At 39.8% G+C, this 23,575-nt stretch overlaps 1 protein-coding gene across 3 annotated transcripts in view; it reads right to left on the bottom strand.

The window, feature by feature from the left end:
• mctp2a (multiple C2 domains, transmembrane 2a) overlaps nucleotides 1–23,575 on the bottom strand; it is a 56,363-nt gene that overhangs the window by 11,697 nt on the left and 21,091 nt on the right. For 2 of the 3 annotated variants that reach the window (XR_008393884.1, XR_008393885.1), the window contains exons 18-23: nucleotides 12,882–13,001; nucleotides 10,854–10,895; nucleotides 7,652–7,761; nucleotides 7,007–7,116; nucleotides 6,085–6,182; nucleotides 253–2,058 (exon numbers count right to left, since the gene is read on the bottom strand). Coding sequence is in view for 1 of the 3 variants with exons in the window: in XM_017466456.3 (XP_017321945.1) it covers nucleotides 1,999–2,058; nucleotides 6,085–6,182; nucleotides 7,007–7,116; nucleotides 7,652–7,761; nucleotides 10,854–10,895; nucleotides 12,882–13,001 (540 nt within the window). In the remaining 2 variants the exon portion in view is untranslated. Of the gene's footprint in view, nucleotides 1–72; nucleotides 2,059–6,084; nucleotides 6,183–7,006; nucleotides 7,117–7,651; nucleotides 7,762–10,853; nucleotides 10,896–12,881; nucleotides 13,002–23,575 lie in introns of those variants that run through there. The other variant, XM_017466456.3, reaches the window with a different exon arrangement.

Genomic DNA, 23,575 nt, shown 5'->3' with positions numbered 1-23,575 from the left:
GTGGATTTCTGCAAGCACCTACTGCAGTTGGATGATTGGGTGTGTTTTAGTGATTTGCTCTCTCTCTCTGTGGTGGTGGTGGTGGTGGTGGTGGTGGTGGTGGTGGTGTGTGTGTGTGTGTGTGTGTGTGTGTGTGTGTGTGTGTGTGTGTGTGTGTGTGTGTGTGTGTGTGTGTGTGTGTGTGTGTGTGTGTGTGTGTGTGTGTGTGTGTGTGTGTGTGTGTGTGTGTGTGTGGGATTCCTCTCGGCTCACCTCCACTCCCCCTCACTCTGAAACGGACCCCTGGTGGCAGCTCCTGGGAGAGTATTGTGATGTCTCTATCAGACTGTCAAAAAGAGAGAGAGAGAGATAGCCTGGGGCTCTGACGGCTCCCCCGAGGCCAATCAAACTCTTCACGCTGCACCGAGCGATGCTCTTTCACCAGAAAGCAAACTGTGGAGGAGAGAAAGGAGTTGGGGGGAAATATTCAGTGCTCCATTTGGAACAAACTTTCCAGTGCGTGTTCTAGCATGGCTATTTTTACAAACGGTCTATTTAATTATTTACGAGGCTATATAAAGGGGAAATAGAGAATGACTTAAGTTTCTCTTTGTCTCCAATTTCCTGAAAGACAAAACAAATATTCCTCCAGTGATGTATAGGAATTGAAATCCATGCCAAAATTCTTCATTTGCATGCCAAAAAGAGACCTCATAATTGCAATTAATGTAATGATCATCATTCAATAAAAATAATATGAATTCTTTCCGTGGTTCGATTCGAGTTGCAACACTTTGAAAATTTTGTTTTTTTTATGTAAAAGGCCCTCTGATGGAGGAGAGAAAGGGAATGTGTATATAATATGAATAAATAAGTTGATGAGGCAGAGAAGCTCCATTTACTGTACTTGGGGCTCCATCACAGAGAGCAACACTACACACTGATGGGTCTGCTAGAGAGCCATTAGGCACTGGAGGTGATTTTAATGAAAATGGGAGAGACTAAGTGCAGGCAATGGAGAGCATTCACTCTCTCTATGTCTCTCTGTGTGTCTGTGTCTGTGTGTATGAGAGAGAGAGAAAGAGAAAGAGAGCGAGCACAAGAGAGAGATGAGCTCTCTCTCATCTGGACCTTGTTATTGTGATAGAACAACAAAAGCAGTGCATTAGCCCGCTGCTCTGGACACATGCAGGTCTTTGATATGTTGATGCGACCGTGGTTCTGTCATGGCCAGAGTCCTCCAGTAAAGCAGGGATATGCTGGATAATCACACAACCTCACCGCACGCCGCTGTGTTTACACACAGATTTCATCCTTCACAGTTAATGTTAGTATTGAGGATGTGAGAAGTGAAAAATAACATACTCAAGAAGTCAAACCATTAGTTAGCTTTATAACATTATAAAGGATAACTTTTTTATAAAAACATATGGGATGAAAAATATTGATACAAATCACATAATCCACACACATTAATTAGTAATTTTTTTTTTTTTTAAAAAGGTCATATTTGCATTCTTCCACTTAATAAATATAACTGTTCACGTCACAATTTCTGATTGCATTTTTCGATATTGTTTGCTATGTACAGTCTAAATGAGGAGACTTTACCATGCCTGTCATACATTAAGGTATAATCTTCTTTTCTTTAAAAAATCATTTAAAAAACCATGTCACCCTCAAATTATAATATCACATTTTGTGTCACTTATTAATTTATAGTATTATTGTATTCATCAATTTATGAATTGCTTGTTGTGTTTTGCATGATCGCTGCAGGGTTACTTTGCTTTTACTTTCTTCTTCATGATCATGCTCTGTTAGTTACATCCCAATGTGCTGGCCTGCAAGTCAGTGAGTGACAATGTTCTGTCTGTCTCTCTCTCTCTCTCTCTCACACACACACACACACACACACACACACACATTTGAGAGAATCTGAGCAGCCTCCCCACAGAAGGGAGGAGACCACTTTCAACCATTGTCTCGCCCTTTCATCCGGAACAACTTGCATGAGCACTAGCGCTTCTTCTTCTGTGCACTCTGGATGCTAGGCGGTCTCAGCTCGCTATACTGCACCTGTAAAAACAAATAGCACTTTGGTGGGAGGCAGGTAATCTGAGCTCAGTCCGACATGCAGTAATGGCTCCCCTGAGAAGAGTTGCTTGCAGGGGAAAAGCACAGCAGGCATGCCTGTAATGAATCATTTTTTAAAACACAGGAGCAGAGGGGATTAATCACACCAAGGAAGAATTTGAAAAGTGAATGGTTCGTCACCAGTGCAGCATATAACCCCCCCACCACCCCAAAACATCCTAAGCCAAACTATATTGGATGCAGATGTGTAACAGTCAAGTAGCCCTGCTATCCCAGGTCAGTAGGAGCTGGCAAGTTACGAGTTATTTCCTTTCAAGGAAACTTTCTGCGCAAGACTAATTATAGCGGCTCGTAGGCAGGAATGTGTGTCTGGGCTGCGCTTCTCTTGATCGTGATCTTCTACTGGTCTTTCTGAAGATGCAACTTACATTTTCTCTTTTATTGCAGGCATCTTGATCTACAACCTTTGCTCCTCCGCCTCCTTTTAGTATCGCTCCAGAGCCTGTGTCAGAGATCTCTCCATAGGGTTTTGCTACAGACCCACACAGTGTTACTAGTCATTCTTTAATTTTGTTTAAAATTTGGTTTAAAATAAATGGACACCAGATCCAGTTTACCATCATCTTAAGTTAAAAATTATAAACTATTGTTACATACATCAGTGGTACATGTCCTTACAAAGTTCATAACAGTAGCTTGCTGCAAAAGTTAACTTGTCTCAAGAAATGAGATAGGGCCGCTACCACATGTGTGGATATTAGAAACCTTGTACAGAGACTAGTTACACACAAGAATGAGTATGTAAACAAATTGCACACTTGTACGCCAACACACACCACACAGGCTGGCCCCAAGTAATTAATACAAATAGTGAACTACTAACAAGTGTTTAAAATAGAAAAGAAAAAAAAGAAAAATAATAGAATTTAACAGCCATTAAATCCTGAATTGAGGCAGATCAGGAATTTTCAAGATCACCTTTTCAAGATGGTTACTCTCTTGAGGCTACTGGGGCAATAAATTATTAAGCTAACTTGGAAAAAAAAATCTTTAGTAAACAGTAAAATTACACACCTTAAAAAAAAAAAAAGAGCAATCTGACTAACAAGACTAGGGTTTACGTATCCTCCTCAACCCTGACCTCACTGTCTGTGCTAATAATCATAATGAGAAGAAGTGCAACTTTTTTCTCTCTCACAACAACACATTGGAATTGCATTTCTCAACATAAGTGTTTAGTAGGAATGTTGAGAAACACTGCTACAGCCATGATGGTTATGTTATAGGCAGCTATTTTCAGATGCTGTTCAAATCTATTCAAAGAAATTTAATAATTAAATAATTATTTCATCATACTCCCATGTATGGCTTCTTGTACTGCTATAACTTCATGTAAAAGCTAGTTTCACTGTAATAAATAGCTCTAGGATTGTTTAAAAAATACACTAAAACTTACAGTATATATGAGGCTGATGGCACTGATTCCTACACTTTACACATATGGAAAAAGAGTTTTGTCCGAATCCAGAGTGCTACTTAAATACATAAAATGCTACTTAAAATTCATAAAATGCAACATCAACGGAAAAAAAAGAAAAAAGAAGAAGAAAAGAAGTCAAATTCAGCTCATAGAACCCATAGAAGTCAAACAGCTTTTCGTGCTTATCCCCCCCCCCAAAAAAAAACAAGTACCTGGCGGTGTAGCTGTAAGGTACATGAATACACACTAATTACCTGCCCAGATTAGAAAATGGAGAGATGTAGAGGGAGGGAACAAAGATAATGGTGGCTGCATCAGAACATGAAACTGGCCTCAGAACTGACAGATGCTTCTTGTTTCAGGACAGAGGAGATGCCGTAAGAAGTCCAGTTTTGGGGCTTTGGGTTTGAAGAACTGCACAGGCACTAATTACCAAGTCACTTCCAAAAACAGACAGAGGATTCAATCTGGGCTTTTGTAATATATTGTTAATTTGGGTGATTCACATTGTTTTTGAGACTCTTGGATATATGTGTGCATTCATATGTCCATGAAGAGCAAACACATCCTTAAGGAAAAATAGTTTGGAGTTACCCAACTCCAGCAGCTCAGTGTTACTCTGACTCAAATCCTACCATTGCATTATTTTGGCACCTCAGTGCAGAGATTCTACCTAGTAAGCTAAAAATGATCACTATAGTCAAGGCCTAATCGAGGCTGAAATGTTTTAGCCTGGATCAGTGCCCTTAAGTGCAAACAGAAGGCCACAATTTCTATTACCAAGTTACGCCCAAACCAAATAATACCTCTTAGAGCTTTAAAGACCCTGGATTTTTTGGTTTATCTATGCCATGGAAATCCTTCCCTCCCTCAGGCTAGGTTTACAATCGTTTCAGAACAACCTCACCCCGCTGATGTAACTATGAATGATGATCAGTTCAGGGTGTCTATTCCATCACATAGGGCCTTGAGCATGACACTGCTCACTTAGCCCTTCATTACTTCAAGACCATCCCGCTTTCAAAACACACAAACAAAGCTGATGATGAGGGATGAGGCTGAAGTGACATCACTGAGCAGAGATCAAAGCAGTCCCCATCAGGGTCACTGGGTCAGTCCATCAAAACACACTGGCCCTTATTTATCAAAGCTGTATAGAAATGAGCACAGATTTAAGTACATAGAATGAAGTATGAAAAAATCTGTGTCTTGTACATAAACTGTCATACATTTATGAATCAGCTTTAGCTGTGTGGAAACAAGCTTCCACCCACTAGTCCCTTATTTATACTGTATATGTCTATGACACACCTATATAAAACATGGCCTAGTTTGTTCAGCTGTTGTGATAGTGAGCTAGCAAAAGGAAAGCATTGTGCAGATTTTTTTTAAATATCCACAATCTGAGGGAAGAATTAAACATGGAGACGAGGAAAAAAATATTTGAAGCTGAGTAAGAGGTGCTTTTGTCTGAAAGTGCAGCAAAATAATATGACCTTATCTAGAAGTGTGCTATGTTTAGAGTCCCCCCCCCCCCCCCCCCCCCAATAAATGTTAACCTGCCAATTCTCACCTACCTGCCAGCTCTCCCCATCATACAACAGCTACCATCTGAGGAGGCTGAAGGCTAACATGTGCTTCCTCCAAGACACGTGAAGCCAGCCAACCTCATCTTTTCAAACTGCTGCTCATGCTGTATCACAGTGCAGTGCAACACACTTGGAAGAAAGATCTATCTGCCATCTTCCGCACACATGAGCTCACAGATGCCCTAGATTGGCTAGTGTTGCTGTAAGGGAGGGTATGCCATCACTCCCACCCAGAGAGCACAGCTATATTTGCACCCTTGGCTTTTGGCCATGGATGGCTGCAGCATCTTCAGGATTTGAACTCTTGGTCTCCCGAAAATAGGGTCCTTAGTTCGTAACTAGCCATCTTGTGTTATCATTTTACATTATTAATTACCCTATATAATAAGATAAATGCCTATGTGAGTATATAAAGATATGGTAATTGCTGATTTTGGTACCGGTTCTTCTGTTAGAAACAGTAAACAGTATAGTAATTATCTAGCTCATTTTAGCTACCAGCTACCTTCTAATGTAGTGTATATTTCAAAATAAACCTGTTACTGTTTATCCATAAAGCTAGGCCTCTATGATTAAGTGATTAGTGGGTGGACAGTGATGACAAGTAATTTATAGTCGTGCTACTTTGCAGTAGATATCAGAGCATCATATATGATTATTTTGTGTGCAGTGCTTTGAGAAGCTGCTTTTACATTTACATTTATTCATTTAGCAGATGCTTTAATCCAAAGCGACTTACAAATGAGAAAATACAAGCAAAGCAATATTAAGCAGAGAACAATACAAGTAGTGCTACCATACAAGATCCATTAATTGAGTTCCAGAAGAAATATTACCACATCACCTAAGTAAGGTGCTCTATAAAATAAAGTTTATTATTATTTATTATTATTATTTTTGGCCAGCCTGTTAGATACTGTAATAAAACTGAACTCTTACCTTTTGAACATCAGATGGTACCCTCCTGAGAAAATCCATTATTTCGTTGTTTACAATGGCATGTGGGTTGCGGAGCTTCTTTGTAAATTTGTTAATACCTGCAAAAATGATGGATAGATATATCAATAGATAGATAGATAGATAGATTGATAGACAGATAGATAGATAGAGAGACAGACATACAGATGGACCAGATTGTATCAAAAACTAATGTTGAGAAATGCATGCACCTGTTTCTGAAAGGAAAGAAAATGTGTAACAGAAACAGCCACTAAATGTGCAACACTTCCAGGATGTTAAATATAAAAGTATATATGTTGCTACTATACAGTAGTTGCTGTTTGGCCTGGACCCTATCTGACTATTGTTCTTGTAAGACTACTAAGTGTTCATCTAACACGAATAAATCCTCTTCAGTTTCGACATTTGGCAATGTTTTCCTTTTTGGCAAGTACAGACCACAAATTATATTTTTATCACCAATATATTATCACCAATATATACTAAAATGGCTTAGTAGGGAAAATTATCACATCTCTGTACTGACTCAAGGCAGAATGTTGTCAACATGATTTTAAGAATTTAAAAGTTTTTATGAGTTTCTGCAGTAGAATCATAGACGTGTAATATTACCTTGCAGTGTACCTTGAGGGCACACACAAAGCCTCATTTAAGATCAGTACATCTGCGCACCCCTACCCTGCCGAATAAGCAACAGTAGATCAAATTCCCAATTCTGATCTGCTAGTCTAGGCAGCGCAGTGAAAATGGATTACTGTTATAATGCCTTTAGTCAGCCGTCACTAAGCTGCCAGGTGCAATCATAAGCAACAGTGATGTGGTAATATTTCCTAAAACGTATATGGAATAACAGAGCCGAACTACATGACACGCTGCTGGAAGTGCATGCTCGCTAACTTACCCCATAACAAGACAATGTAACGCAAAGGGATGAAGTAGAGTGTAGCTGTAGCAATGAACAGGACACAGCAGGCCAGGAAGGACAAGAATGGCACTGACCAGTTGAAAGTGCTGTCAAAAAATGAATGATTACATTTTAAATTATTTAGACAAGTAGATGTGCTTTATCTGCACAGCCTTACCTTAAAACCTTTCATTCTTTTCATTTGTCTATATTTACTCAATCATTTACAGATTATTTTAAATAAGCTGCAGTATAAATTTAGCTGTAATATTTTTAGCTGCAATTTAATTTAATTTTGTTTGAATCCTTGACAGTTTGTGGTCATTCTTTGGAAAAGAACAGCATGTGATCTTAGAGTGTTTACAGTATGCACCTTTAACTGCAGCTTAGTAACCCTTACAGACTCACAAACACACAACCTGTCACCTCATTCTCGACTTGAGAACTGCACTAATCATCCTGCGATATTTAAAGTTGTTATATTTGTGTGAAAAGATAACTGTCTTTTAGAAAGGTGCTTAAACACAGTTTCCCTGGCATTATAATATCATCTAAAGTAAAATGCTTACTTTTTTATGGCCATGCAATGTATATGTGTATACAGTCCATAACTGACGGTCACATAGAAACTTCAACACTTACTTCTTTAATCTTTCTCCGATGCTAGCTATTTCATCGAGAACGCTTTGGACGGTGAGCACAATTTCTTGAACCATATGGATTTTCTCCATCAGGCCTCTTTTCTCTGATTCCTAAAGAGGAAAAAAAAGAGTGATGAGGGATGTCAGTCATTGGAAAACGTCAGATAACGAGGGGTTTATTTCCAGTGTGCTATCAGGAGTAATTCATCTGCTCAATGGTCTGTAATGAGCAACTGCAACTTCGAATCTCCTCAGTGTTAGGGCGCTTTAGAAAATGAGCAACTTTCTGTGTTTTTCAGAGTTTGAGTAAGAAGAAATTCAGCTTTTGTCAACCCCAAACAATGAAAGAGCATCACAATCAAAGATTAAGTGGTGGAAGAAATAGATGTAGAAAAAATGGCCATCAGCAATCAGGATGAACACACAGTGGTGTGTGTGTGTGTGTGCGTGTGTGGTAGAGAGAGAAAGAGAGTGTCCAATCCACAACTCTACACTGGACAAGCGTTGGCTTGTTTTTGTAGAGTGCACACCAGCAGGTATCACACTTCTCAGTGCGAGGGCTATCAGCGAGATTGAGTGTGGCGTTGCACTCGAAAGATAAATCTATTACTGACTGTGATCTTGTGTAAGTGAACTTGCAGCAGTGTATGTAATCTTATAATACAAAGTGATGTTTTTACTTAGTATGAGAGGAATGGGAAATCCCATTGCCGTTTTGCACTTGATGCATCATGGAGTATCAGGTTGCGGTGTAATTCAGACACACGCACCAAATGGACTTTTGTGGGGGGGCTGTCCATTTTACTTAGAGAAGATTGTGAGTATAATCTCAAGTCCAAAGTACAATGATCCCATCAGAGATTCCTCCAGCAATGAAGCCCTGGTGTGGAGCTCTCCAGAGGCACGGGGATGCAGAGAGCTCGAGATAACAGGAGTAATGCAAGCTAAAGGGAGCCAAGAATCCCCACATCAAAAGGAGCCAATAATGACAGGAATAATGACATCTAGAGAGAGCGCTGAGTCAAAGAGTGGGGGATGAGAGAAAGCGAGGCATGTGACTGAGGGGAGGATGAGTGGTGCCCATGTTTGTGTTTAAAAAGCATTCTCTTTTCTCAGACAGCGCAATGAGAGTCTATATCAGCCCCTGGGACGCAACTTACAATCATTCTTCATTCCCTCAGACACAGGAAAGCAGAGGAAACTAGCCATTCCTACACTCTGTATGTGTACTGCACACTGAGACCAGGGCACAACCCAGACAAAATGTGATGTTTTACACTCCTTTACACTTTGTACAAATCTCTTTTTTAAGCTTAAGTCAAGTGTGAATTATATGTTTGCAGCAAATTAATTAGAGGTGCACAAGAAAAATGTGCCAATCATAACTGTCTTTAGGCTGGCTGTGTGTGTGTGTGTGTATCTTTGGTCTAATGGGAAGCAAAAGAACACAGAATAAACTGCCTCCCAGTTATCTGGGACATAGACTCTGTCGTTGTTTTCTCTGTTCCTCTCGTTTTCTGATGTGATTAAACCAGCGTCGATCTGCACAATCTGACTGTTACCCAAGGCCAAAGGGACATCTCTTTGCTTGCACACATGATTGTACATGATCTCTCTTTCCCCAGGACAAATTTTTGTTCAAAGGCCAGCTCCTTTAGGCTTTCTTTTACTGGAGTTTACATATTGTCTTCGTTCCAGGAAAAAATACATAAAAAGTGGTAGTCGTAACCTTCAAGCTTTTACTTCTTTTACTCGTTATTCCTTTATTTATTTATTTTATTTATATCCTTTGATAGGAGGTGGAAAGCTCTGCTTTTTGATCTGCCTATATGATATCAAAATTTAAATCGCAGCTTTGAGCTATAATAGAAATCAGGTACATTTTTAAATTATAGTAGTTTATAACAAACCAATTAATCTGCTTTATTTAATTCAATGAAAGGACACGTTTAATTTTCACATAATGCAAATGTGCTTAGAAACATTTAGCATCCAAGGAAAGAAAGAATCAATTAGTTCTGATATTCCTAGCATATATTCAAAACAAAACTCTGCTCACTGGCAGTTGGTTCTGAACTGTCAGCTTTTCTTTACTGCTAAATGAAAAACAAATTAGACTAAACAAACTGGTGGATAATAATTCAAGCTAATCTTATTTTCAAGTTAACATGGGAAACATATAGACAGAATCTACATTCAGTACTCATGTGCCACCTGTAATTGGCCTAATATTACTATTTCTTTGGGATCAAAGTTATTTTCTCCTTCCAAGCTTTATCACAATTGCCTGGCTGCTGGGCATTCACACACACATAATGCGCCTCATCTTGGAATTAGCTGCTCAGCTCTGTATTTGGAAGAGAGACCTGCTTTTCAGCATCTCTGAAGATGAAACTCGCCTGCAGTCATTGCAACTGAATATATTTAGCGCTTTATGGATATGAATCCTGGGCCTGCAGTCACACAGTGCCGGGGTCAGTGCTCACAGGCTCGGAGCTTCACACTTCACAGTCAGAATGTAATAACACATCATCTTCCTTAAACTCAATCCTCTCTGGAGCGGACAACGCGGCTAATATGGCTATAAGATATGTCTATGGCTATACACATTTAATAAACATTTTAATGGTTAAGCCACACATTAGATGATATTCCATCTGCATAGAGCACAATGACTTTTAAGTGATTCATAGAAAAAAGAACACAAAATTTGTTTTACCTGAAGCCTGTAAATGATTGTTGCATTTTGTATAAACAAAGAGAATGAGGCACCATTTATTTATTTAGCCCAAGTTCAAGTAAAGACCAGCCCCCCTATTTATATGTGTCTGTTGTGAAATTTTTCACACTGTATCTGTTCCCCAGAGGAAGGCTGACTTCAATTAATGATTCCATTCTGTGCTTATTTCTGTGTTTTCAAGGAGCGCAACGAAGCAACCAAAATCCATTTGTGGTCTGAGGGAACATTCCCGTGAGGCCACACTGACGCTAGAGGAAAAATGTGCTTTACTGAGACAGGCATGGTGTGTCCTCATTTTGAGTCCGTTTAACTTGGATGCTGCAAGCTAAACACCGAGGCTGGACAGACAGTGAGACACAGAATAGTGCTGCAAGGTCAGAGCCAGAGCTCAATGAACTTTCAGACTATAGCTAATCAAAGAGAAGAGAAAACACAAAGATAAGGCACAAAAGGAATGTACTACCTTTTCCTCTTCATCTTCGTCCTCAGCGGCAGAGATGCTCTCCTAAAAGAGAAGGAGAGTGCAGTTAGGCAAGGTGGGGACATGGAAGCACCAGAGCTTTTTTTTTTCCTAACAAACACCTCGTAATGAAAACCTTCTCTTGTATGTCCACCCCTATTGGGAGAGGCCCGTTGCCTTAGCAACTACATCATGGGGTGACCTCGCACAAATAAGAAAGGTGAGTGTGATGGGGCCTTCTTCACAAGAGCCATGTCACTGCCAAGCAATCTCATTTCTTTACAACATAAACACACACACACACTTGCACAGAAAACAGAAAGGGAGGGAAAAATGAAAAACATTTAATTTGGGCTGCCTGTGCTTGCATCGCTTTACATCAAGTCATTGCTGTCCCTGGGCGTGTATGGGATGTGACACCGGTGTTCTGATTCTACTGGGGAAAGAGGTCAGGACACTGCTGCGCCCAGACTTTAACATTATTCAGAGAGCACAGCTCTGCTCAAAGCCTGAAAGCCAGGCAACAAGAAAAGGAGTGTGTTACTGAAGTGATGGGATATATTCTGCATTGAGACTAAAGGGACAAATATTGTGTCTGAACCAATGGCAACAGAGGTCACTCTAACTGCATAAAAATGTATAATAATAAATATATTAATCTATTCTCCCTACTAGGAAACTAAAATATTGGGTAAAGCTTACATGAAATCCATGATGAGTGGTTTATAAGCAGTGTGACGGTGTACGACATCTGATAAATAGTGCGTATTGGAAAAATATCTAAAAATACAACAGTACCATTGCATAACAGTAAACTAAAATGTGCCTTAATATAGATTTTCACTGTTCTTGACCAAGTGAAACTAAGAGGTAATTACAGGGAATTTTAAGCAAATATTTTTTTTCAACATTATTTAATAATAAAATACTATGTATGAAATGCCCAAGGGTAGCTTTAAATAAAAGGGCCTAAATATCTTGCTCCCCTGTAGTTAATTGTTTACATTATAATTATAACAAAAATTCTAATAAAAATAATATAGTCATACAGTGTAATTGTAAAATGTAATCTATGTAGGTGCACTACAGTATGTGGCCAAAAGTATGTGGACACCTCACCATAACCCTCATACGTATGTGCTTGTTAAACATCCCATTCCAGATTTAGTTTCTGATATAATAACCTTCTGGGAAGGTTTTCCTCTAGAATTTGGAGCATGGCTGTGGGGATGTGTGTTCATTCAGCCACAGGAGCATTAGTGAGGTCGGGCACTGATGTCGGGTGAGGAGGCCTGGGGCGCAGTCAGCCTTCCAGTGCATCCCAATGGTGTTCAGTGGGGTTGAGGTCAGGGCTCTTTGCAGGCCACTCAAGCGCTTCCATTTCAACCTTCGCAAACCATGTCTTCACGGATCTTGCTTTGTGCACAGGAGCATTGTTATGCTGGAACAAGTTTGGGCCCCTTACTGTAGTTCCACAGAAAGGAAATCTTAATTCTACAGCATGCAAGAACATTCTAGACAATATGGGCATGATGTCCACATACTTTTGGCCATATAGTTTATTATAATAAGATTATGCAATAAATTATAACTATTATAGCTTTTCTGTTTATTAATTATAATTATAACTAATTATTATTGGTTTGTGGGTGATATAATTTTTCAGCTGTTTCTTTAAAATGGAGAGAAATTTACAACATAATTTTTTTTCTTTTTTCAGCAGTGAAGCTCTGTAGGCTGTGACTGATGAGGACATTGCTATATGTGTGTGTGTGTGTGTGTGTGTGTGTGTGTGTGTGTGTGTGTGTGTGTGTGTGCATGTCCTGACTGTGGCTGTATTAGCTCTTATATTAGCTTATATCTTATATTAGCTCTGTATTGGCTCTTACCTTTAGTCTGTGTAAAATGTCTGTCAAACACCACAGTAAGTGCAGAGCATGCTGCTGATCTTTTCTCTGTCTGAAGATTTGTGCATGCTGATGGGGGTTTGCTACAATACTGCGTGTGTGTGTAAGGTGTCACTGCACTCACCAGGTCCTGACTGTGGCTGCCCACGCCTGGCGTGATGTGGAAATAGTTCCTGCCGATGAACAGCAGGAGGAGGAGAGGCAACATGAACAGCTCAAAGTGCCACACCGTCAATACAAAAACCTGAAAGACGGAGTGAAGGAAAAGGAGGACAGATGAAGGGAGGCCATACAGATGGTTTGACTGACAAACTGTGCAGCGGGCAGCAATATACAACATTCTCATGGCACCTCCTCAAACACAAACAAATGTGTCATAAGCCCTTTCGGCCTACAGAAATAACCCAAGCAGACTGCCATGCCACATTATTGTCTATCTTGAGCTTCGCAATCACATAACCTCTGTCAGGCTGTGTGTGTGCGTGTGCTGCACATGTTAGCAGCACAGTCGCAATTTTAATATTTCAAAATTCCATTTGCATCGATTAACACCATGCTGGCTCTGCGCAATTCCTTAGCAGCAGAGCTGGCAAGATATTGGCTGATATACTGCTTTCTGACTTCAACACAGATAGAAAGAAAAAAGAAATGAGTGCTGCTAGCAATTTGCTTTCTTACTCCGTGAAAAGCCCATAAACCTGGTAGCAATAATACAGATTGTGCTGAATGAACAGTCCTTGATAATGGGAAAAGAGGAGGCACTTAACACTTTGCACCTCTCAGCCGAGCACTAATTGGACAGCCATGCTTAAGCAAGTTCAGTGGTGGCCTAATGAGTGTTTCTGTGGAGCTATCACAGGATTTGTCAATCAAGACAAGAAGGAAGGTAAGAGTTAAAGTACATTTACTTTGTTTGTACAGGATGTGCAGCAAACGACCTGAATACATTTATGGTTATGCAGTTTAATCAAACGTGAGGCATAATTCAGAATAAATGAATGTTATTCTGTAAACCATTTACAGCATGTTTTAGAGAGATTTTTTTAAATATATATGTGTTTTGAATTTAAACTTGCAACTTATCACTTTCCTTTGAATGAATGCATTATTCATGCTGCAGCTGGAAGGATTCAACAGAAGAACGTGAGGAGTGACATCTAAACAGTGGGTCTGTCATAGTTCTGATCTGTGTAACGATGATCAGAAATCTCCCTATGCTGGGCACGGGCATGCGATTGACACGGGCATGTGATCAGTTTAAATCTCTTCTCAAATATATATTATATATATTTTAACACAAACATCCTACCAATTTTTAATTAATCCCAATTGACACCTATTTTCTGAACACACAATCAGTGAGAAAATTGTGCATATACTGTAGACATTTCAGTTACTTTTTTCATCCTCACTGCTAACACTAGTCAGCTAACTAGCATGATCAAATTGTCAGCATTTCTGAGAGGATTTTTAATTGATATTCCTAAAATGTCTATACAATGTGTACAAATATAAAGCAATCAGATGCTCACCAGCAGCCAACTAAACATTCAGTTATAGTCTAAGGACAATGTGTGTACCAATTTCTGGTAGCAGTTAGCCAGTTTCATCAGCTGCTAACATCTGCAATGACTAACCAAATAAATAATATTAAAATGGTATCACATTAAACTTTGTAAAGTGCAACAGAAGATATGTTATAGAAGCAATTTATCAAAAAAAGGCTGACTGTAGAGTGTTGTATGGCTGGGCGATACAACGATATAATATCAATATTGTGATCAATTATGTCACAATATTCTTTAATAAGATATCTTTAATGAAATATAAAAAGAAATTGTGATATCGTTTTATATTTTTTATTTATTTAAAAAAATGTAATTATAAACCACCAAAAATTATAAAATGTTAAGTTTTTTACAGCTTTAATGGTTTTTCCTCTTTTTCAATGTTACATATTTATTAGAAATAAAAATATTCTATTTTAAATATACAAAATAAAAATACATGTATTTATATATACATTAAGCATCATCATACAGATTTTTATTTTTTTTTTAAGATGCAGCACTACTGTATTGCTGCCATTATGTGAGTAAACATAACGTATTATCATGATACATTGTGTAGAAATGCCTTTCAGAATCGTTATATGATATTTTTGACAATCACCCACACCTAGTGTCTTTGCCTTAAGAGGCACATCTGGTTAGAAATGGAAAATAGGTAAGTTTAGAACAAGAACGAGTGCGTTTAGCACAAGAGCCACTCTATATGTCAGTGCAAGACAACAGCAATCAATGTTTTTTTGTTTGGTTTTGTGTGTGTGTGTGTGTGTGTGTGTGTGTGTGTGTGTGTGTGTGTGTGTGTGTGTGTTTTCATGGTGATCGATGACAAAGGGATTTTAATTAATTATTCATCTTACAAATTTGGTCAAAGGCAAGAATTGAAAAAATTGAAGGGAAAAAAGGGTAATTAAGAGTAATTTTAAAAAATTCTTAAATATTCTTAGGGGTTTCAATAATGTTATTAAATGTCTTTTGAGAGAAACGCAACCTCCCTAAGTAAAGAGTAATTTCTTCACATATTTAAGTGTAAACTGTCATTTATTTTGAGGAATGATTTTTGCCTACTTTCCTGTGAGGTATCAGTATTTCTAGAGATCGCTGTATTTCGTAGAAAAATAGACTAGTACCTAAAAACAGTATGCTTGGACGTGGTTAGAAACAGTGTATTTGACTTTAACTGAGACAGGATTAGGATAGACTGATGCTTCAAGCATTGAGTTTTGGCACTGCTAAACAGCAGCATATTCCTGTTATATCAGCAATTGTCCAGACATTGTGCTCCGGAGCTAGAGTCCCTAGCATGACACTCAGGACAGGTTCACAAACACACACACACAAACAGCCACTGGGGATATGTGAACTGTGGCTAACGTGCAGAGCGTTCTGCCTGCATGGCCTCCAACTCACTGTAATTGCAAGATTCACTCACCACCCACTGTAATAAGAACTGTAAGAAGGTGTACATTCATACAATTTGCAAATTATGTGACAGCAGTGCAATGCATACAAATATGCAGGTCAATACAGGTCAAGAGCTTCAGTTAATGTTCACATCAAACTTCAGAATGCGGGGGTTGATCTCAGTAACTTTGTCCATGGCATGGTTGTTGGTGCCAGATGGGCTGGTTCAAGTATTTCAGAAACAGATCTTCTGGAACTGTCAGACCCAACAGTCTCCAGAATTTACACAGAATGGTGCGGGGGAAAAAAACATCCGGTGAACAGCAGTTTTGTGTTGTTGATGAGAGAGGTCGGAGGAGAATAGCCAGACTGGTTTGAGCTGACACGAAGTCTAAAGTAATTCAAATAATCACTCTTTACAAATGTGGTGAGCAGAAAAGCATCCCAGAAGCCACAACACATTAAAGCTTTAGGCGAATCCGCAATAACAGAAGAACACCACATCAGGTTCCGCTCCTGTCAGCCAAGAATAAGAATCTTCAGAAGTATAACAAGTGTAAGTGAAGTGTGTTTGTGTGTGCACGCACATGAGCGCATGCAGAGGGAGAGCGGTGACTGTCTGGTCTGATTGGGAGCAATCTGCATCATGCTGTGTCACCGTGTCACAGGTAGTCTGCCACTACTAGTGCCTTTCCAGAGAGAGAGAGAGAGGGGGGGAGGGGGGGGGGGAGCAAAAGGAAGCAAGTCTTCAAAACTGACACTAGCCCAGCAGGAAAGCTGAACTCCTTCACCCTCACTGCAAAAAGCTGCTACATTAACTACTAAAGTGGAATTGCCTGGTCTGTGTCTTCTCGTGAGAAGAGAGGGAGCCCATTCATTTCCATGCAGGGAGCCAGGACTGGGAATCTGTCACAGGTATTCATAATAGCATACTAATGCAAATTCTTGCTCAGCAGCATGCACGCTTGGTGGACAAGTTAAAAGTGCAGTGCAATTCAGTGCCTAGCGCCTAAACACAGTGCCTAAATGAGAGGATAAACTAAACGTGGCAGAAAAAATCTCCAGCTTGCCTCCCACCATGTGTATATGCTCAAGCTTCAGCCCAAGTATACTGAAAGTACATGCCTTTTTTTAACCGCTAATAAAAATGTCCCAGCAAGTGCCTGGGAAAGCTGTTCCAAATCAGCCGCTAGGGCATTTAGACAGGGTCCAACTTGTCAAATGGCCTCCAACTAATGAGCAGAGACAGTGGGTACCTTCCCCCATCTCATGAAATATTCTACCACTCCTGCAGAACTAATTCTCCTCTAAGCCATTTATGTATTATTAGCAGTGAGTGTCAGTGTTTAAAGAAGGTAGATAAATTGCACCCTGTCAGCCTTAAGAGTAAATTAGTGCTTTCTTCTACATTATAGAGATGTGTTGCAATGCTTTATTGATTAAATTTAACAATAAGCCAACATAGGGTCTATGTGGACAGCAACAATTATTAACCAATTATAAAGAGAGAAAGAAACTAGAAGCCATAAGTCATAACTGGGTTATTAGTTTTAAAAGCACGCACAATTGAATAATGAATGAGAATTAATTTGAGCAGGCGTTGCCATGTTGTGGTAACAAAAGCTTAATTTAGTGAAAAACGTTCATGTGAAAAAGGTGTGCACAATGATGCAGTCGACGTCTAAGGCAAAAAAAATTGGAAAGGTTTCATCAAGAAGAAGCAAAACAGCAGTGTAGGTTTGAGAAGGCTTGACACCCAGAGAGTGTGTGCTTCGAGAAGAGCGGCCATGGTAGAGCCACTCCACCTGCAGAGTTAAGAACAGCGCCGTTAATAAGATTCTGCCTAATGCATTTCTGTGGATCCTTGAGCTGATCCGTCTGGCTGGGTGTATTTCCTGCACCTAATAATAATGCACTCGGCGATTAAAAAAGTGTGAATAAAACAACTCCAGGAGCTGCAGCTAGAGCTGGCAACAGGCACTGCCACCCACACTGTCCCTGGAGGGGGAGAGGCAAAGCCATGGCAGAAATGAAAGGACAAAGATGCCCACACTACGAGTTTATACAATCCTGCAAATTGATTAAATAGGAAACGGGGGGTTTACAGAGAGGCGACCAATCCACACTACTGACTGACGCAAAAAATAGCAGCTTCTGGGGGGAAAATAAATAAATAAATAAATAAATAAATAAATAAAATAATAATAATAATAATTGTTCTTTACCATCAGGGCTACGTGTAAACATTTACTATAATGGGAGTACATTATAGCTCCCTGTTTCTTATATCAAATTCGTCTGCATTTTGCAGATCGAAGGGATAAATACTTAACCAAAGAGATGATATTAGGTGAATTTGAATAAACTGTACATAAAATTCAACTACTGACTTGAAAAAAGAGGTCAACTAAAATCTAAGCATTTTAGCCTGTTGCTGAAGTAAGATCGGATTAATGGTTATAGAAACAGGATTCGCTGAAATGCAGACTGACTGATGGCAAAATAATAATTTTTAAAAATGGATGAATAAAGATTTTAATATATCAATCTTTTGTAAGCTTCCTTGGCTATTAAACTGACCAGTTGAACTACGATTGTGTATGTGTCATCTTTGTGTATGTGCAAAACCATGATGGGGAAGTTTGAGTCATAGATTTATGTTGTGTAGCTGCCAGCCAACGCACTGAGGGTCAGTGAGAGGGCTATGGAATGATGCCAAATTATAAGAACGTATCAGAAGTTTAACAAGACTGACTACTGGCTACAGGCGCTGTCTGTGTGTGTGTGTGTGTGTGTGTGTGTGTGTGTGTGTGTGTGAGAGAGAGAGAGAGAGAGTGAGAGAGAGAGAGAGAGAGAGAGAGAGAGAGAGAGAGAGAGAGAGAGAGAGAGATTTAAATGAAAAGTTATTTTTTCCTAGGTGAGTTGGAGGGCAGCTGCATTGCTTTCTCAGTTAAAATACAAGAAAGGTGATATTAATAGTGAATCAAAACCCCAGTGACTGCTGTGCTCATGCCTTTCTCAGCCTGAGAGAGAGAGCAATTGGATACAGTATTATATGCAGTTCTTTATGGCATGTGTAATATGTGGCAAGTCTGGGCTTTCAGGTTTCTGTGTAGGCCAGGTAAAGTGGCTGAGTGACCATATACCTCCCACCTAATGTGGAGGAAAGGAATGGATGGAAGAGAGAGATTATAGAGAATTGAGATGTTCAAATAAATATATTCAAGTAATAGCACTGAGGATGGTACAAATACATACATACATACACAAATATATAAAATCATAAGCTAATCTAATAGTTCATTTGTTATTACTCATGACTTATGAATTAATGCGGTTGAAAAAGAAAATCCATAAAAAGTATAGTAGAACTTGTATGCACAGGCCACATAGTTCCTCATTTTTCCCGCTGAGCCTGAAAAGCCCCTGTAGTGGCCAGTGAGATGTTCTTGTGCTTGTGTGATACACAGGGAGAGAGGGAGACAAAGGCAAAGATGAGGGGAAGAGGCCGGTCTAGGAATGGTGCAGCATGGCTGTCAGTGGCTGCCACGCTGACCCTGCCTCCACCGCGCTGGCCACCAGTGTTTAATCCGTGTCGGGAGCATTAACACTCAGCCACCTCCTGGGTGACAGATCCGCCATGTGAGCCTTCTTCCCCTGAGGCCACTGGGGCCCAAGTGTCAGTTCTGCTCTCACACACATACACTACGCTTACATACACACACGTCACAGCCAATGGGGCCACACAGAGGCCAGAAACAGCCATGGGCACTGATGCCTGGAGAGAACTGTCTTCTCTACCCTCGGAGACATAGAGTATCTTAGCACTAGCCATTGTGAACACACACAGACTTGCAATAGAAATACAAGTGAAGCAACATATCTAATCAGATGCCAAAAAATGTTTAATGAATGAGAGTACAATAAGAAAAGTATTATTAAAGAATATATATGGCATTACTTATATTCATAATTCTATTGCATACATATTGTTAAAACATCAAAAATTAGGAGTATTCACAAAAATACTCTACTGAAGAATATTTGAGTGAATGGACTCAAATATGCTGGACTGTTTTGAAGCTGTTTTCACTAGTGTGACGACATGATTGGCTGATGGTAGGCCTGTCAGCATGCGTGATGAGAGCTGTGTCTGTGAGGTCAGCACAAAGCTGCGATGACGCCAAGCATGCATGCCTCAATAATGCTCTCAAAAACTGTCAGAGTGGCAGCCGTCATACCAAGCCAAGCGGCTGCTGCACTCTGCCTCGTTAATTATTAATCGATTAGAGGAGGGTTTCAAGAAAACCCAGCACACACGCAGTGTATATAAACGCCATCAAGGGTCCGTCTGGTTGTCATATCTATAACATAAAAACTCTATGACTCAATGACAGGTCCCTGAAGCACCAAGAGCCTGTTGCCAAGAAAAACACACATTCAACACACACACACACACACACACACACACACACACACACACACACACACAAACACACACACACCAATCCAACTGTCCAGGCTGAACCACTTGGCAAACTTTCAAACTTGAAAAACAAAGAAGAATATAATACAGATAAAGAAGGATTTTCTCACACAGTTATGCCTTCAAAAGGCTACACTTTATAGCTACTAGTAATTAAACAGAGAGATGGTGGTTATAGTGTTAATTGAATTGATTATGACAGTCCAAATAAGTGAATTTAAGGCTCACACTGAAGCTGCACTTTGACTCTGACCCTCTCTGGTTCTCATCCTGTCAGCTCAGAGAGACAGAGAGAGAGGAAGCGATAGAGAGAAAATCCTCCATCATGGCTGCCAACTGTGTTTACAGCTGCATGACATCAAACATTCATCAGATGCCATCTTTACAGTCTGTGATGTGAAGCAATCAGCATTTCACAGCCTGTCAAATGATGTCTAAACCGCTTGCTACCTGGCAGTGTCAAAAAGAAAAACAGCACTCTCTCGCTCTCGCTCTCTCTCATACACACACACACACACACACACACACACACACACACACACACACACACACACACAGGTTTTCTTTCCGGTCACGACTACTGACAGCCAAAGCAAACTAACGTGTTAAAATATTCATATCATTTAAATACTTAAAGCACACTAATGACAGTAAAGCATGCATGTTAAAGATTGCCTTTTCTTTCTCCTTTTTCTGGACCATATCATACATGCTAAGGAAATTAAGTTATGAGGAACTGCAATTTGGCTGGGTAACACACAGCATATTTAGCCTGTAAAAAAATGTTTGCATTCTATTGGGATAAAGACAGGAAGATTTTCTCCTGCTCACTGCCATAAGAGCCTTCACAGTTTCCTCTTGAGACAGTGGAACAATACAGGCTATATATGTGTTTGGTAGTGCTAGCCCACCATCTGCAGGCCAACGTGGGCAATGCAGAAAGGAACTCTGGCTGACCCCTACACAGTCCTTGCATGCCACAGCGCTCTCTCTCTCTCTCTCTGTCTGAGAAAGAGCCACATAAAAAAAAAGTGGCATTTTATAAAAAAAAATTTAGCTCTCTCCCTTACGCTCTCTTGCTCTCTCTCTCTCTCACACACACACACACACACACAAAAAAAGCAATGTGTTCGTCAGGTGCAATTTTGAAACTCATTACCAGAAGATAAAAAAGTGATGAATTATATTCCTAGTTTTTTCTGTTTGCAGGGCTGCAGACACCTTCTAAGCATTCACCAGGTGTTTCTCCTTATACACAGACAAAAGGCTTTCAAGATTATCTAATGAGCCGGTTACTATTTTTAAATGGAATGCCATGGTTTGATATGGAGAAGAACATCCACATCCACTTACAGTGAGAATTATGCAGTTTGAAACACCATCGCTACACACAATAAACTCCATGCTGAAGTACACATTTTAAGTGAAATTCATAAGAGCTTCCCATGACCTGCCGTCCAAAAGCTTAGTGAATAGCCTTCAATAGCAATCGGCACTGTATTCATAACATTGGCATAAAGCAGTTTTCATATGAGACTTCAGAGTCAAAACACTTCAATGTTCACAAAAAAAAAGACACCACATATACAAAATATTAAAGCTAGTGTGACAGCTTTTGCCTAGTCCGCATGATTACAAAGAGATGCACTTTATGAGGCATACACATACAAATCTCTGTGTGTGGAAAAAAAGGAGATAAGCTGGAAAAAGTACTGGGCATAAGCTCTATCCTGTGAGGAGGTCAGCATCAGCCTCATGGGGATTTCCAGCAGCTGGGTGAGCGTGTTTTCCTGGAACAGGCGTGGCTGCCAGAGCCTATAGCACCGGACAGACAAACCACACTGTGGTGAATGCATTATAAGTCTAAAACTGTGATAACGTAAGCGTAAGAACTGTAAAATCCAGCTGCTCTATAAATAATGCATTGTAATCTATATTATAGCCAGGTTCACATGTGGTGTAGCCAGGAACACAGGTTTCAGAGGAAGGATGCACAGTTTGGTCTAATTATGCACATCTGAAAAGCAGGTGTGACTCAGTCCCTTAGTTACTTCCGTCCTTAAGACTTACAGACAAGTGACAAATTAAAGTACAAAAACCCACAGTGTGTTAGTGCTGATCCAACACAAGCTGCCAGAACAGCTCCAGTGTGCCTTGGCATAGAATTGTACTGCAGAGATGAAACACAATTCTTACAAATGATGCTGGTGAAGAGCACTTTGTTACACGTCAGTCTAAATTCTCCTATATGTTTTAAGTAGGCTGAAATCTGTTGACTGAGAAGGGTATAAGCATATGATTTACATCATTCTCAAAGTCTTCAGTGAGCTGTCGTGATCCTGAAAGACACCACTCCCAGCTCCCATCTGGATATGGTTCTTCATAGGATAAAGGTGATCAGTCAGAATTTTTTTTTCTATTGAAATGCAGTGACCTTTCCTGCAAAGTGAAACCAAGCCATTACGGGCAAAAAGAGATCAGTCTTTGCATGTGTGACACTGACTACTGTTTTATCAATATGTAATAATAGCCTTTGATTATTGTTCTACACTCACTGGTCACTTTATTAGGTCCTTGTCCTTAGTACTGCACACCTGCTCATTCATGCACTTATCCAGTTAACCAAACATATTGCAGCAGCGGAATGCATAAAATCATGCAGATACAGGTGGCAATGCCTTGTTGATGAGAGAGGTCTGAGGAGAATTGCCAAAGTAGAAGAGTCCTGCTCAGTATAAGTATGGTGTTCCTAATGAACTGGCCTATAAGTGTATATACATTTCTCTCTAATATCCTTTCTCCAGGTTTCTGTTTTTCTCCCCCATGTATCAAGGCCCACCACCCTTTAACACTTTACCTCCAGGGAGCACTGTTCATTCCAGCAGCACAGAGGAGATTGCAGATTGAACTCCCATCTCCTAGAAAGCCTTGGGTCTAAAAATACCTGCCCAACTACAGTGGAGCAGCACACTCCATAGGCTTCTGGAACGACACGGCAAGGACAAGATCTGCTATTGCGCAGCATGCCACAAAGGTAAAGCTGCATTGTGTGCTACCCGTAAATGAGGTCCGCATAAAGACTAAACTGCATGCAATTTTGCACTAGCAAAATTACAAAAGTGAAATTATTTTGTATTCAACTTAGAACAGCCGTCTTAGACTTCCACTGCAAATAAATTCTGTGAGCAAAAAAATTGGTTTAGTTCAACTTTAGTATCACAAGTCAGAAATCTAGCAGCTACTTTAATAGTAAAAGGCCATTTGATTCACACGGCAAAAAAATTAATAGCAGGTTTTTCCTAGGGTCCATCAGCAAACTTGTGGGTGTATGACATTTACTTGGCACTAACTGCTTTAAAGAAC

This window comes from Ictalurus punctatus, chromosome 4, assembly GCF_001660625.3.
Source record: "Ictalurus punctatus breed USDA103 chromosome 4, Coco_2.0, whole genome shotgun sequence".
Taxonomy (NCBI): Eukaryota; Metazoa; Chordata; class Actinopteri; order Siluriformes; family Ictaluridae; genus Ictalurus; species Ictalurus punctatus.
The sequence above is the reverse complement of the archived record's forward strand: the minus strand, read 5'-3'. Positions and strand labels throughout refer to the sequence as shown.